Below are 16,712 nucleotides of genomic sequence, written 5' to 3'. Positions count from 1 at the left end.
TCAAAGGTATTGGAAATTGAACTTGGACCCGTTGTTTATAGCAAAACAAGAATCAAAAGTACACGAAGATGCCACAAGGTTAGTTATACCTTGATAAATGATCTTTATCCCAGTAAAGAATGTGATTTGCACCAAGCAAAAATCTGAATTATTCAAAAAAATAAGAGGCTATTAAAATTTGGCAGCTATTAAAATTTGGCAACTATGAAAACATATATAGTACTCCTAAATAACCTTAATGGACCTTTATTGGGTTGCAAACTAATGAGCCTGAGCTAATAATCAGCTAACACAAGCCTAATGCCTAAAACAATCTTAAAACATTGATTTTGAGGCAAAACAAACCCAAAATAAATCACAAGCCCTCAACTGAATATAAATATCTAAATAATGAAATAAAACCTCAAGATAATTTAGATTAATACAAAAAAATAATTCAACCAAAAATTCATCCCTTCTTGCTTGAAATCCTATATAGTTGAAATTTGAATCCTTGTATGCTTAAGGTTGTCTTAATTGTCCCTTGAAGTCCTTTCCCTGCATAAAAGATTTTGAATTAATCAGTTGATACTATTTCCTTGTTTGTCGTCTTTAAGCCTCTCAAATTTAGAAAGAAATAAGGCTAACTTTATATCTTTAAATATTTTTCATAAAAATACTTGTAAACTAGAAAATTCCTTAAAAAAAAAAGACAATAGTAAGGAACCTTTTCCTCTTGTAGTTGCCTTTTACTTTCCAAGTTATATATGGAGTCCTTGCAAATAAAGAAAACACAAAAATTCCTTGTCAATTCAACATTTGCTGCCATAAATAGACTCTCTTTGCACAAGAAAATTTCCCTCCATAGGCATCCAAAAAGTCATCAACCACAAGTCCTTTTTTAGTTAGGATTTTTAGTAAATCCTTGTAGGAAAAGGATTCTAACACTTTAATTAATCCTAGCCCAAATATGATCTAATATTGTGAAGCCAACACACACAATTAAGGCCCAAACTATACCCAAAATACACTCCAATTAAGTCTCATTTACTGCCCATTATTAACCCAAACATGGGCTGATATGTTTCGGCCGAAACCAAGCTCAATAGATTTGGGCCGAACCCAACAACATAAGACTTCCAAAGCTGGTCGAAGTTAATCTAATAAATAACCCTATCATAATCGAATGGCCTCCTTACCAAAACCCAAGACAAAATCATATGCACCATTGAGGAATACCATGGTTGAATCATATCAATGCATATTATTAATAAACTCTCCAAAACTTATGAAAATAAAAATTAACAAAAGTGTAAGCAGTGTTTTGAAGTCAAAACTTTGTCCATGAATTACTTGAACCAATCAAATACATATGAAATAATGATTATTATAGATTTGTTCTTCAATTGATGTTGTTAGAGTTGCTACATCTAGCGCAATAATTTAGTGTCAAAGAAATCAAGATTACTGGAGCAGGATCTACCGCTACTGGATTTGTTGTTGCTCAAACATGCTACACAAACTCAATAAACTCACACATAAAAAAAACCTCAAAACAACACAAAAATATGAAATTGAAAGTGACCCAGTTTTCCATTTTTTCAGAAATTAACCAAAAACATATTAAGTTCAAATCTTCCATCTTAAATGGTTTGAAAATAAAATAAGTAAACAAAACAAGCTTTTCCTTTATAAGAAAGAGGAGATAATAAAAAATGGAAGATTTTTTTATTACTATATTAGAGACAATAATAAACCTTGTAAATGAAAATTAAGACAATAATAGATTCGTTCTTCAATGGATGTCGTTAAGCTGATGCATCTAGCACAACAATTTGGTGTAAAAGAAATCAACCTGGTGGGACATGACTGCTACTAGATTTGTTGCTAGATTTTCTTCTGCTATAACAAGAGGGGTTGCTACTGTTGCTTGAAAAGAGAGTGAGAGGAAGAGAAGTGACATCTAGAAGAAAAGAAGAACCTCGCAACCCTAAATTTTATTTCTTTATATATATACTTAGTATAAATATAATTTTTTTCAAACTTTTAACGTTATTATCATTTTCGAGTTAGGTTTAAGTAGATCAGGGCAATACTCGAAACCCGACTTTTATCTTTAGATTTTATCCAAACCCGACTCAAACCTAATTAAGTTAAAAAATTTCATATCCATTTGAATCGATTAGAGCGGATATCCATTGAGTTCAATTAAATTATAATCCGTAGATTTACCTTCTTGGTAATTATTCTTTTTTCATCATCTTAGGATTAGGGGTGATCATTTTCGGTTCGATTCGGTTTTTATAAAAAAAGTAACCAAATCGAATTTTTTTAAAAAAAATAAACCGAAACCGGTTCAAACCGGCCGGTTTCGGTTCGACTCGTTTTTCTGGTTTTTTTTGTTTGGGTTCGGTTTGGTTCGGTTCGGTTTTTTCAGTTTTAGACTTATAAAACCGAACCGGTCGGTTTTTTCAAAATTTTAATCGGTTTTTTTCACGGTTCGGTTTTTTTAGTTATTTTTTTTTCTTCAGATTTTCTCGATTTTTCAGTTTTTTTGCTCACCCCTACTAAGAATCAGAGCCAGTTCAAGGTTAAAAGACACACCAAGATCATACACCTATTAACGAATTAGTTTCCAACCTTCTTAATCTTGCTTATTTTCTAACAAATTCATCCCCATCAATTTTCTTACCATAAATTTAAATTCTTTTAGACTTGCTTTGTGAATTTACTCTATGCTAAAAAAGATCAGCATTTTACTATGTAATTTCACAGTGAAATGCTGATTTTATCACAGATAAAACCACAACACCTTAAATCCCTCTCCTTGCCATGTACTCCATCCTTTGAACCGTTGGTCATAAAATCGTAGCCATGAATACACGCAGGCAACAAATGACTAGACTACACGTGGTGGCACAAAGGTGTGGATGTGCAGTGGGAAGCAAAGCTGTTTTTTCTTATTTGCCTTAAAAACTACTCTCCTTCTATTCTTCTCTAGATTTATATTTTCAAAATCTCTTTAGCCATTACTTTTCTTCAATTTCTTATATAGTTTAGTTACTATTTCAAATAAAAAAATTTATATTATCTCAAAATAAAAAAAAATACAAAAATAATAAAGATCCAAAGTACCTGACATGTTAAGACAATCATTCGATATAGACACCGTTTAAAGTTGCATTTCAAAAGGCATTTCATGAAATTTTGAAAAACAAATTGTTTAAAATTAATTTTTTTATGTTTTCATTTCATTTTTATGTGCTGATATCAAAAATAATTTTTTAAAAATAAAAATAATATTTTAATGCATTTACGAGCAAAAAACACTTTAAAAAACAATTATTACAACATTTCTAAACACCCCATATTTATTGACAAATAACTTAATTTTAACTTAAAATATGCAAAAAAAAAAGTCACACTATTTCCCGTGTTTTTATACCCTCTTGATACTTTTAATTAAGTAATTAACACTATTGTTTTTTTAAAACATTAATTATTTGGATGAATTTTCTTTTCTTTTTCTTTGAAAAAAAAAATAAAAAAGTTCAACCATTTGATGCTAGATTTTTGTGGAACTCAAATTCATGTTACCAATTAGTGAGCTTATTATTTGAAAAGTTGATTTCATAGTTTTATTTTGAAAAAAATAACGCTACTTTTAATTTATTTCTTTATACATCCATCTTTGTTGTAGCTAAGATTTTGATTGAGATTTATTATCTTTATTAACAAAAAATTAAAAAGGCTTAGTAAATTACTGTATCATGTAAAAAGATTTACTGTGGATTCAAGCAATATAATAATAATTTTGTTTTTCATTGCTCTTAACAATTATCTTTGTACTGGGAGCAAAATTATATTTTTCATGGGATTCAAATGTTATTTGAGAATTGATCGGGGGCGAAGTTGTCGTTCTGTGTATTTTATGTACAATAAAAATACTATATTGACCTTGGGAGCTCAAAGAATTGGCTTACGGTCCAGGGGCATTTGCGCCTTTGCAGGTTTATATGCACAGTTAAATAACGTTTGTGTCATTCAGGCCTAAAAAATATTGGCCTTTGAAGGAGGGGTTGTTATGTCTTTACACATTTTATGTACAGTAAAGTATCATGTTTGCCCTTTGACTTCAAAAAATTAAAGGTTGACTTGGGAGGGTATTTTTGTATTTGCATCATGGTTTTTTCGTAATATTCGTATGCCCTTAGGACCTTTGTAGTAATTGGTATTATTATAATATTAATAAATCAATAAAGCAGGTCTACGCGTGCCACACAAGCGTTGACGCGTCATCTCCCCCCGCGCCATTCTGGTGGCGTATGGGGGCACGTACGGTGACCAAAAAAGGTTGATCGCCTACTTACCCAATACAGAAAATTGTGGCGCATCTTATAGGGTGGCGTGTTTTGTCATATGAGCATGGGTTCAACTACGAGTGGTCTTTTTTCTCCTCCCCTTCGTTTCTCTCTCCCAAGCCTCAGTATATGTGCAGAGCTTTGACAAATTCAATTTTGTCCTGCAGTTTGTATTTATTTTGGATTTGGTCCTCATTCTTTTGATTTCTATATTTTTTAGATTTGATGTTTATTTAAGTTTGTTTTGTTTTTAATTTGGTTCCTAATCATTTAATCTCATTAGATTTTTTTATTCAATTTGGTCCTTATTTTTTTGTTTGCTATTTTTTTTTATCCTTTTCGTTATTTTTTTTATTTTGTCCTTTGAGAGTTTGATTTAATTTTACTTAGTTTCCAATTTTGGTCCTCATTTTCTTATTGCTTTTTTTTTTTATCGTTTTCTTCATTTATTTATTTTTCAATTTAGTCCCTTTCTTTCAATTATTTTTGTGTACTGTTTAGTCCTCATTGTTTTAATTATAGTTATTTTAATTTTTAATTTTTTTATGGTTTGAAATTTTTCTTTGTGGTTTTTTCATGTCTGCCTTTTAAAGGATAATCCCAGTCTCATAACCCGGTCAACTAGTTTTGACAATGAATCCAGTTTAAGTTTAATCTTTTTTAGGTTCTTTTTTTAAATTTTTTTTATTTGACATTAAATTATTGGGCCTTAGACTTCTTGATTTGTTCTGCTTTCCTTTTTGTTGGGTTATCCCTGCCTCATATCTCAGATCACAAGTTAGTTGAGTTAACTTGGGTTGACTTAATTTTTTTTTTTATCATTTGCCATTTAATTATTGATCTTTGAGCGTGTTTTATTAAATATTATTTAAAAACAAATGCATATGTCAACGCGTGATGGGTTATCCCGAGTGCGAGGTGGTAAAGTTAACCCGAGTTAGCTTGCATTTTCTTACTAAGTTTTTTTATTTAACTTTGGTATTTTTTATTAAGTGTTTCTTTTGGAAGTTTGATTTTTTTTCCTTGATTTTTTTATGAGTTTTTTTTTTTCAATTTCATCATTTTGCATGAAATAATTTTCCCTTGAGCATTGTCATGTTTTTGCTTTTCTTTTTGTTTGGTTATTACGATGACTGGTTGGTAAACTTAACCCAAGTTTGCTTGAGTTGTTTTTGAAGGGTTTTTTTTTTTATTGAACTTTGTTTTTTTGCTAGGTACTTCTTTTGAATTTTTTTTATCTTGATCTCATATCGCGGGTTGTGAGTTTATCAAATTAGGCCGAGTTGACTCAGACATGCTTCTTCATCATTATAGTTTTTGAATTTTTTTCATCTTTAACATTGGGTAATTAGATCTTGAATTTTATGATTTTTTTCATTTTTCTTTTTGTGGATTGTTTCCGTCTTATATTATTAGTCGTGTTTTAGCAAATTTAGCTCGATTTATCTGGAATTATCATCATTTAAATATTATTTTTTGCATTAAGAAATTTCAGGCCACCTATTAAGTTAAATACTATAATATTACAGTATGAAGTGTATGAAAAAAGAAGTTGTGTAACGTTTCTTAACACTCTCTCACTCCCCTCCCTCCGCCCAATACACAAAACAAATGCGGCTTCTTAGTAAAATACCCCGTCTCTCCCTCTCTCTCCTACGCAGCCATCACGTGTCATCTCAGGTACTTGCCATACACATCGTGCCCTTCGCTTCCCACTCTGCACATCGACCACCTCTTCCAGCGACACTCTCTCGGACTCAGACAATAATACACAAGCACACGCACGAGAGGCAGAGAGAAAGACTTGTTCTGTAATGTTTTCTACTACGCGGCGGTGTTTTTGTTAAGATTTAAATTTTTTTATTTTAAACTATTTTTTCCTGTTTTTCAATAGTTTTGATTTGCAAAACTATATTAATATATTTTTAAATAAAAAATAGACAATTACTATCCGAACCCCAAACATTACCTTTATACGATACTCGGGTAAAAAGAAAAGAAAAACACGTGGCAGTGGCGGTAAGAAGTAGCCTTTTACTTTTATTACACGGACTTGTTGTTAATGGGAGGGGCTGTTGTATACAGAGACTTGTTCGCAGGCCTTTTCCACTGCCGACTTTACCATTATCGTTATGGTTTATGAGCATGCACGCACGCACAACGGTTGTCTTCGGATACATAGCTCTATCTCACCACATGCATGGTCTCTCTCTCTCTCTCTGAAAATAATAGCTATCAACAATCGGATCAATCTGGTGCAACTACTATTCACCCATGTACCAAATCTGCAATTGTTTCAGTCTCTTGCTTGCCGCTTCTTTGCTTTTCTTTTCTGGGTATTGTAATTATCCTTGTCAGGTCACGTAATTACTCTCCCTCCCTCTGGAATAATAAACTCTTTTCTTCTTTTTTTAAGCTATAGTACAATTACAGCATTCACACCTGACATTACTTGCCCGCTTCATGTTTGTCGCCTTACTATATTTCCACTTCCTATGCTATTGCTAGATGTAGATTCTTTTTTACACCTCCTTCACCAGTAGTACCGTTCTTGCTTTCCTCTTGCTTTTCTTGGCTCTTCTTCTTCTTCTTCTTCTTTCTTTTTTCTGCTCGGTAGTTTCATGACACGTGAGTGTTGAAAATAAATAAATTAAGAGAGCAATGGCTCCTGCTACGACCTCTGTACCGTCATTACCCTCGCCTTGTCCAAAGTCACCGCGAGAGTATCCAGATTTGTATGGGAAGCGCAGGGAAATGGCTAAAGTGCAGATGCTTGAGAGAGAGATTGGTTTTTTAGAGGTGGGTCTTAAATCTGCTATTGTTCTGTGCTCTTCTTTTTCCCCCCCATCTTATTGAATGCCGAGTTTTGGTTTCTTTCATTTCTTTTATGCTAAATCTTAGTGGATTTGAAATGTAGTGAAATTGAGAACTTGAAGTGATAGTATCAAAACAATCAAATAGAGGAGGAACTAGAAAGGGAAGTTGAAACGAGCTTAACATGTGTTTTATTGGTTTGCTGTTGTCCAAGTACTTCTCATCAACAGTAGAAAATTGGACTGAACCTTCTTTTTATAGTGAAATTTTTGGAGGCACAATCCTTCTGGTTGCGAGTATTCAAATTTTAAAAAACATGATAAACAACCAAGTACTGCAGGTAGCTGAAGGATGAAATTTGGGCTTTTTTTTGGGTTGGTTGTGCCTTAGCCTAGATGCACGAGTACTTGATTGGTAGCTTGTGATGGAATTTGTTGATGGATTGTCATTGTTCAAAAAAAGAAAGGAAAAAACTAAAACTTGTTATTGTTGCTGGCTGTACCTAACCTGAAACTTGAAGCAAATCTTGCTTCTTGAATGCATTCTGCAGAGTGTCTTATATTCACTGTTCATTATGTGGCTGAAGCCCACTTGCCAGTGATCAAGTGTTTTTAAGAACTGTTACCTTTTCAACTTGTTTCTGGATCGATGGCTTCTGCCGGGTCTAATTAGATGCAGGATTATTGGTGGACGTTCTGTGTTCTGCATAATAGTTGCACTGCAGAAGTTGTAGCAACCAATCACACTGATTGAGAGTAGTCTATTTCAACCCAAACCACAAGCTGAACTTGATCTGCAAGTGATTATTTATTCCTGTTTTAGAGATTTATTCAATTTTGAATCTTAGCCTGGTCTAATTTGACACCCTCTAAGAGGTTTTGCTGACGATAGAGTTACCTGTGTAATATGATAAAAGATGAGCAGTCATTAAAATCTGTAGCTGGCTCCCTACCACCCAATTTATTTCATGAAGTTTATGTGCAGATAGATTGGATGTGGTAAAAAGAACTTCTTTTCTGATATGCTTAAGCAAATATAATGAATTGGCAATTTCAATTTGAGCAGGAGGAACTAAAATCTATTCAAGGCCTCCAGCCTGCATCTACATCCTGCAAAGAGTACGTCAGTTTACAAGTACCTTGCATAGCTTCATGTGTACCAAATTTTTATGCACAAATTTATATGAACTAGCTATAGATTCTGTTCAATTATCAGCTAATTAGAATTAATTTAAATAACATGCTGCAGGGTCACTGACTTTGTCATGGCAAACTCGGATCCTTTGATTCCAACGTAAGAAAAGTTCCATTTGTCACCAAAACTTTGCTTTCTGTTTTTGAAGAGGAACAGCAGTCTTATTTTTATTTTATCTTTTTCATCTTTTAAACAGAAGTCGGAAAAAACGAAGGTCTAGTCGGTTCTGGAAGTGGCTATGGTACTGTTTCCTTGTCCTTTTGTCTCGTGTTTCTGTATCTCAAATTGATACCTATAATAGGTGTTTGCAAAATCCTCATTCTGAATTCTTTTGGTTGGCTTGATGTTCCATAAAATTCTTTATTTGACAACTTATAAAACTTAACTCTTGTAATTAATGTATTTAATGTTCTATTATGAACTTAATGGCTTGTTTAGTTATGCAATCATAGCATAAAGCAAAATGCAGTTGAAAAGGCAGGCCTTAGGCCTTGAATCCTTTCTTGCATAAATATAACCAACTAGTTTCTCTTCTTTGCATGACTTGACACTGTCACAAATAATGCGATTTCCTCTGTCGCTTGCAGGGGAATACGCTGTTTTAACTTCTCATGGATTTGTTGCTGCTGTTCTTCGGGCTGCTCTCTTCATCAAGAATGTCCAAGCTGCTGTGAATGTAATCTATGTAACTGCTCTTCCTGCATCAGCTGCCCAACTCTAAAGTGGCGGTGGTGTTGCTCTTGTCCACGTCCTAGATCCCATTGCTGTAGAAAGATCTCATGCAGCAGGAACTGCTGCTGCATTTGTCAATTACCTGCATGCCCAGATTGCTCTTGTAGCGGTTGGACATGCTCTTGTCCCGAATGTCCAAAGGTGCGCCTTTGTTGCAATTGTAAAAACACTTGTTGTAATCCATGTTTATTCTTCTAGCATATTAGTCTAATATTTTTAGGAAGCTCTTATCTCCAACATGCATTTCAATTGCTACATTTAGGATATTGCTTGGAAGATTTAAATCTTCCAAGTGTTTATTTAGATAGTTCCAATTTATGCCAAGGAGCTGTCTATTAAATTATCTATGGGGCTGCAACAACCACAGTTGAAAAACAAGCTCCCAGAGAAACTTAAAACCACAAATAATAGGATACCAGTGAGTAACCTAGACGCAGATTGGGTTTATAGGCCTGAAATGGTTTGACTGTATTCATTAAAGACCCATGTCTTCATATTTGTGGTCATATCATAGACATAGGTTGTTGTTGTTTACTTCAAACATTGTTAGATTCTGCTGATATACAGTGAGGGCTCTTTTCACCTTCGCAACATTGGTTGAAATACTGGTATTCTTTGAATTGTTAAGGGACTTGATACTTCAAATTTGATCCACATCCATCATTCAAAATCACGTACCTACTTCTTGCTAATTATTGCTGCAAAATAATTGAATTGGCTGGTCTCATTCTTGCTGGGTTGTGATTGTTACTGATCATAAGACTACCCCCTCTGCAAAACTGTAAAGCCACAGGGCAAAGGTGCTGTCTTGTCGCTCAGTTTTCTGAAAGAATTATAGTAACAATTCAACATGATGACATTGTCAGTGTTTCTTTTTGTCAATAAATAGTACAACGAAGCCCGCTCGCTGAGCATAGTGGTGGGCTTTACCAATCAAGGGAACCATAGAAGAGGTCAATAATTTAGAGATTCAAATGGCACTGGTTTAGAAGTTGTGTCGGAGCATGCCCAAAACAGACATGCATTACTTACCGAAGCTATTATGACTTGCAAAGTGGGATTTGGGTCTTAGAAATACGTTCAAATTATCCATAATCTACAGCACACGAAGAAAATAGTAAAACCACCGTCTGTGATTACATGTATCCTGGCCCAATCTTAATAAAATAATTCAGCATCCTGCCTATTATCTGTTTTTCGTATCAAATTTAGACACATAAAGGCGCTGTCCTAAACTTTTTTCTTTCACTTCCCCTAAATCAATTAATATTCTATTGGTTTTGTCCCAATAAGAAAAAATCCAACCCCTTTTTGTTGAATGAAATTCATCTTTATTTATAAAAAATAAAAGAAAATCACTGTTTTTTTGGACATGGTTTGTGGCCAATGATTTGTCTGAGAATGATCCCAGCCATTGACCACAAACCAATACTACAAAATCAGATTATCAAGAAACGGGGGTGTAGTACAAAGTCAAAGGATGATGATGGTGTCTTTTGTCTTGTTTGGAGGGAAAATGGACAATTACATGGTCTTCAAAAGTGGCTTCACAAGTAGCATTTATTGTATAAAGATAAGGAAGAATCAGGGTCATACGACATGTCATGTGACAGTTTTTTTTTTAATAAGTAAAAATGAAATTGTTTTGAAACTTATTGTTTTATTTAAATAAAATGATATTGTTTTTTAGTTTTTTTAACTTGAATTGAATTAGGTCATTAATTCCTTTCTAATTTCAACCTTTAATTTTTAATTTATTCAAAAACTTAATTGAATTTTAATTCTAAAAATCAATTCAATTTCACTCCTTCCAAGTTTTAAAATGATCTCTTGAGTTTAGCGTCTTTTTCATCTTGGTCTTCGGTCTTGGGTATTTTTAATTTCATCTCTAATTAACTTTTGAACTTCTAATTTCTTTAATTTTACCCTTGTTTTCAGTTGAATTGGTTTGTCAAATTCACACACCTTTCACAAAAAGATCATTGGTTCTGAATCTTTTTAATTTGTCTCTTAATTGATCTCCAAACTTTTATTATCTTGTAATTTTATCCCTGATTTCACCCAAATGAGCTTGGAAAAATTAAATTTGATCCTCTAAAAATCCAATCTTCTCAATTAAACTCAAATTAGGCTTTCAAACTTTATTTTTCATCAATTAAGTCCCTAATAAAATTAAGTTGGCCCATTACAAGTCTAATTAGGCATTGCATTTAATTAATTCTTTTAATTTGATCCAAATAAATTCTTAAACTTAATTAAACCTTTAATTGAGTTAATGATTGATGCCATTTCTTGTTGTTAAAGTTTATCTTTTTGTGCTATAAGATTTCAATTTTTGTTATTTTTCAGAGATTCTCTTTAAGTAATTCATGTCATGGGAAGAAAATATGAAACAAAAAGAAGAAGCAAAATCTAGGTCATAACAAGTAATTCAGATATGAGATTACCTTAAGCAATTCGATCGTGTCTGAGATTCCCTTTCCTTTGTCTTCTTGCTTGCTGAACTGATTCAACAACATAGGTTGTTGATGTTAAGCATGCAAATTCTTTGTTGATGTCTGAGATTCTCTTTTTTATTTGTTTTGTTTTGAGTCTCGTAGAAACAATCATAATTAATATATTCTTTTCAAATCCTTTATATTTATATATATATATATATATATATTGGTCTCAATTAAGCTCCTCACATCAAAATACATATTAGTATGTCTGAGATTCTCTTTTTTATTCATTTTGTTTTAAAGCCAACAGAGAGAGAGACTCGTGTGTTGGGTATTGCGGTAGCTGTTGTGGTTATAGTTTGAAAAAAGTTATTTTATAAAAAGTACTTTTAGTTGAGGTTGGTTTGAAAAAATAGATGTTTGGTTAAAACTGTGGTTGAAATTGAGGTCGAACAAAAAATAGTTTAATGTGTTTGGTTAAGAATGCTTTTCAAATTGAGTTTATAAAATAATTTTAATATATATATATATATATATATATTAATATTAATGGTTTTTAATTTAAATATTGTAGATTTAACTACTGCTATTACATCATGAAATGAATAATACTTAATATAAAATATTTTTTATTGTTCCATTAAATTATCTACAATTCCATCACGTATGAAATACATCCGACAAGGACTACAGTTTCATTGGTTTCGTAAGCACGCAACAACATCAGGTGAAGTATCATCAGAAATAAAATTGGGATTGTGATTAAATTCTACAAATGTTACGTCATCAAGCGATCTCCTTCTAATTTATATAGTGTTATTGAATAATATGAAACACTAGTTTTTTGAATAAAACACAATTAAAAATTAAAAATAATTTATTTTTACTGGGTCAGATCCGATTCAATACATTTTTATAGCTTTGGACCGGTTCTGGTCTCCATTGTTCACGTGAACAGTGGAGGAACTCTCCACTGTTCACGTCAATATTTTATGGCTTTACGCCGAACATATATGATGTGGAGGAACTCTCCACAGGAGAAGAACGCAAGCGCAGGCAGGAGAAGAACGCAGGAGAAGCAAATAAAAATTATTTCTCATAAGTTGAGGTTGAACCTCAGTTTTTAGGTGGGATCCATGTAAAGAAAAATGTGGTTTGCATTAACCAAACACTTTAATATTTGTTTCCTGCCGTTGCCGCTGCCGCTGCCGCAGGGCTAAAATGGGCAGAACAGCAACAAGACTAAAGTCTATGGGAGTTTTCTTTTATTATTAAAAAATTCTATCTTTCAAAAATGAAATAATTAAAAGCATATATCTAGAGATCGATGGGTTACTGTATTGTAACTGCTAAATTCCCATTAAGTGAAATCACAACACCAGTCACTTGCATTCTATATATTTGCCTAAGATTCCCTTGCTTGCGTACAAAACGGAAAATCCAAAAATTCTAGGTCTATATATATATATATATATATATATATATATATATATATATATATATGTATAGGATACACGTGAGCCGCATTATTATTATTATTATTATATACTTAATTATGCACAGTAAAGAATGCACAGTTTTTAAATATTAATATTTTTTTCTATTTAGTTATTATATTTTCATAAAACATATTTCAGATTTGACGAGTTAACCCAGTTGACTTAATTTTTTTTTCTTAATTAGTTTTTTCTTCCAATTTCATCCTTTAATATTAATTTGATTGAGAATTAAACTTCATAATTTGTTTTGTTTACTTTTTATTAGATTATCTTAATCTCATGACACGAGAATAATGGTTAACGGATTAACCCGAGTTAACTCGGGTTGTTTTTTCTATATTTTATTTAATTGATTTTTTTTCAATTTTATCATTCAACATTGGGCCGGTTGGGAATTGAGTTTCATAATCTATTTTGATTTACTTTTTATGAGAATATCTTAATCTTAAGATCAAGATCACGAGTTTTGGTATTTTAACCCTAGTTAAATCAGGTCATATTGATCTCATTATCATTCAACATTGAATTGGTTAAAAATTAAGCTTCATAATCTATTTTTAACCTAATTGACACATTTTCTCTCTCTCTTTTTTAATTGACTCCCCCCTCCCATTTCATCAATTGATATTGTGTTTAATTGATAATTAGGCTTTATGATTTGTTTTGGTTTGTTTTTCATTAGGTTATCATGGTCTCATGACTCAGTAATAATGCTTAACGGTTAACACAGGTTAACTTGGCTTATTTTTTATGTCATTTTTTAAATTAAGATTTTTACAATTTTCATCGTTCAACATTAGGTCCGACATGAACGATTGAGAATCGAGCTTTATAATTGTTTTGACTTTCTCTTTATGGGATTATCTCAGTCTCAAGATCAAAGTAGCGGATTTGACAGGTTAAATCATGTCATTTTTTTTATTTTTTTCTATAAAGTTATCTCAATCTAATGACTCGGATCATGAGTTTGATGGATTGACTCAAGTTGTTTTTATGTTATTTTTTTAATTGGTTTTTTTTAATCTCATCCTTCAGTATTGGGCTGGTTAAGGATTGAAATTTGTAATTTGTTTCAATTTGCTTTTCATGGGGTTATCTCGGTCTTATGATTCGGGTTGCAAGTTTGACATGTTAACCAGAGTTGTTTTTTTAGGTTCTTTTTTATTGATTTTTTTTTTCAATTTCATCCTTCAATACTGGGTTGATTGTGAATTAGGCTTAATAATTTATTTTGATTTGCTTTCTATAGGGTTATCATAGTCTCATAATTCAGGTTATTAATTTGATACATTAACCTGGGTTGTCCAAGGTTAATCCAATATGTTGTTATTTTAATATTAAGAAAATATATCATCTTGAAATTTTGTTTAGTTAAAATTTATTTTCACAGGTTGTATGAGTTATTTCTAAACCAATAAAGTCAACCAGATTACATTGGGTAAACCCTCGCACGATTTAATTTTTTTCTATTAGGAAAAAAAACATTGGAACATTTGAATATTTTTTTTACGTTCAAGAAAAATTTGCCTTGACCCGCAGCGTAGCGCGGGTCAATCATCTAGTAAACTTCTAAACAATGTCTAATGGGTCAGAATAAACTCAAATTAAAAATAATTATTCAACATTAAATAAATAAATAAATAAAATAGAATCATAAAAACAAAGTTTTCACGATAAAATTCCTCTATGTAGCTAGAATTTATATTTTTCACATATTTTTGGTAGATTTCAGTCATGACTTCAAACACGTTGTTCTCTCTCTTCTGGATGAATTACCGGGCCTATCATACATGGTTGAAAATCTTGAGATCCCTAGTTTTCGGGCCAACTTAAATCACAACAAAATCCTACTTGTAGTTCTAGATATGTTCCAAATAGTACACAAATGTTTAGTTTGATGAGTTTGATAAGATTCGTCTATTAATTTCGATCTTTTGAAATAATATGTTCTCAAACTCCATTTGACCTTAAAGTTTATCAAAATATAGTTTCATATATCTAGTATCTTGTTATAAAATTTCAGCTCGATCTGATGTATAATTTAAAAGATATGCTTAATGTTACAAAACTTATTAGTAGATATTTTAAAATAAATTCAGACCTGATTTTATTCTTAAATTATTGAGCTTATTATGACCAAACATACAGGGTCTTGGATTTGAAGGAAAAATAAGGCAACTGCCAAAGAATTACCCCTCCCCAAATTCTCCTTATGGCTCATCTATAAAATTAAGAGCTACAATTAGACCATACCAGGAAAAATAACTTAACATCAATCATAGACTTGACTTGAAAGACTCTCCACCTCAATGGAAGAAGAAGAAGAAAAAACAGGCGGAGAAAACACTATGTCCGCACATATTAGAAATATTATCTGAAAGTAATTTTTTTAAAAATAAAATTTATCTATATAAAAGATTAAAAAAAATTATAGATGAATTAGAAAAACTCTTCAAAATTCAAATGCATAACAAAAAACAAATCCAACTTAAAAAAGACTCTCTAAACAAAATGTAAGAGAGAAAGGAATTAATATAAATATAAAAAATAGAGAAAAAAACCATATAAAAAAATATTAATTTTAAAAAAGAATTAGAAAAAAAGAAGGCAAAGGTCAAGTGTTGTTTAGCCTAGCAAGTTAGCCCAGTCTGTCTGGCCCATTTCGTCAAGGCAGACTTGTACGACTGGGCCCTTATATTTTTTTGGTTGCAACTAGAGCGGATGACATGTCGCCTACCCAAATTGTTTTTGAAAAAAACAATTAGACGATGTGTCATCTGATTTTCCCAGATTTTGGCTGCTAGAGTAGATGAAAAATCGGTGCTTAAGTTTTTCTAGACCCAAAATCTATTTTCAACCTATTTTTGACTCAAAACACCTTAAGAACCATGATAAACCTATCCATAACATCAGAAAAACAAAAAAACTATTCCAAAAACCGAAATCAACTCGAAGCCAAAAATCAAATCGAGCTCAGATCTGTTTTTTCACTAACTTTAAAATTAAAAAAAAAACACCTAATATGAACTCACATCATCAAATAGAATCATTTGCACAAACATCAATTATTTTGGTGGTCTAAATCGGTATCAACGATATTTCTCTCTCTACTGTCAAAATCTAACAACCTCTCTCTCTCCTCTCTCAATCAGGGACTAAAAAATAACAAAAATAAACTTAAATACCAAAATTAAATTGGAAAAAAATTGAGGCACCGAAATCGTATAATTTGCGTTATTTTTAAAGTTAGAGAACCAAAATGTATATTTCTCGAAACTTATAGCACGTCATCCATGTTTAATACCCTTTTCATTTCGATCTTTATTCTTCCAATTCTATAATTGACTAAAAAATCAAAAGCAATTAGTCTTAAATTAGAATCAAATCATCTAAAATAAAACTTTAAAAATTAAAATGAATTGTAAAAAAATAAACAATATCATCTATAATATTTTATAATAGGATAAACAGTGTCGATTGCGTAACGTTTACCCCCGCACATTTTTAGTTTTTAAGTTAATATTTACTTTCTATGTATACAGTGTTTTAGGCTTTTAGCCACTCCTCTAGGTTTTTGTTAATAAAATTTGATAATTGTTAATCTTAATGTTAATTGTTAATGTTTATTACTAATGAAAAATACAAAAAAGAAAAGCATGTATAAGCCTGCTAGTCTTCATCAACTACAAATT

At 31.6% G+C, this 16,712-nt stretch overlaps 1 protein-coding gene across 1 annotated transcript; it reads left to right on the top strand.

Moving 5' to 3' along the window:
• The first annotated feature begins 6,437 nt into the window (after positions 1-6,437).
• On the top strand, positions 6,438-9,730 carry LOC7463707 (guanine nucleotide-binding protein subunit gamma 3). Its single transcript, XM_002324105.4, has 5 exons — positions 6,438-7,139; positions 8,220-8,272; positions 8,403-8,447; positions 8,545-8,589; positions 8,936-9,730. Exons 1-5 carry the CDS (start codon positions 7,002-7,004, stop codon positions 9,276-9,278), a joined length of 624 nt encoding a protein of 207 aa, XP_002324141.3. The 5' UTR covers positions 6,438-7,001; the 3' UTR covers positions 9,279-9,730.
• The last annotated feature ends 6,982 nt before the right edge of the window (positions 9,731-16,712 follow it).

This window comes from Populus trichocarpa, chromosome 18 (genome assembly GCF_000002775.5).
Source record: "Populus trichocarpa isolate Nisqually-1 chromosome 18, P.trichocarpa_v4.1, whole genome shotgun sequence".
In the NCBI taxonomy this organism is placed as follows: Eukaryota; Viridiplantae; Streptophyta; class Magnoliopsida; order Malpighiales; family Salicaceae; genus Populus; species Populus trichocarpa.
The sequence above is the reverse complement of the archived record's forward strand: the minus strand, read 5'-3'. Positions and strand labels throughout refer to the sequence as shown.

What these genes read in the sequence shown, in the direction of transcription:
- LOC7463707 (XM_002324105.4), top strand. Translation starts at nt 7,002, where the DNA reads ATGGCTCCTGCTACGACCTCTGTACCGTCATTACCCTCGCCTTGTCCA. An exon ending in GAGAGATTGGTTTTTTAGAG is followed by an intron (nt 7,140 to 8,219) that starts GTGGGTCTTAAA and finishes CAATTTGAGCAG; the next exon opens with GAGGAACTAAAATCTATTCA. An exon ending in TCGGATCCTTTGATTCCAAC is followed by an intron (nt 8,448 to 8,544) that starts GTAAGAAAAGTT and finishes TCTTTTAAACAG; the next exon opens with AAGTCGGAAAAAACGAAGGT.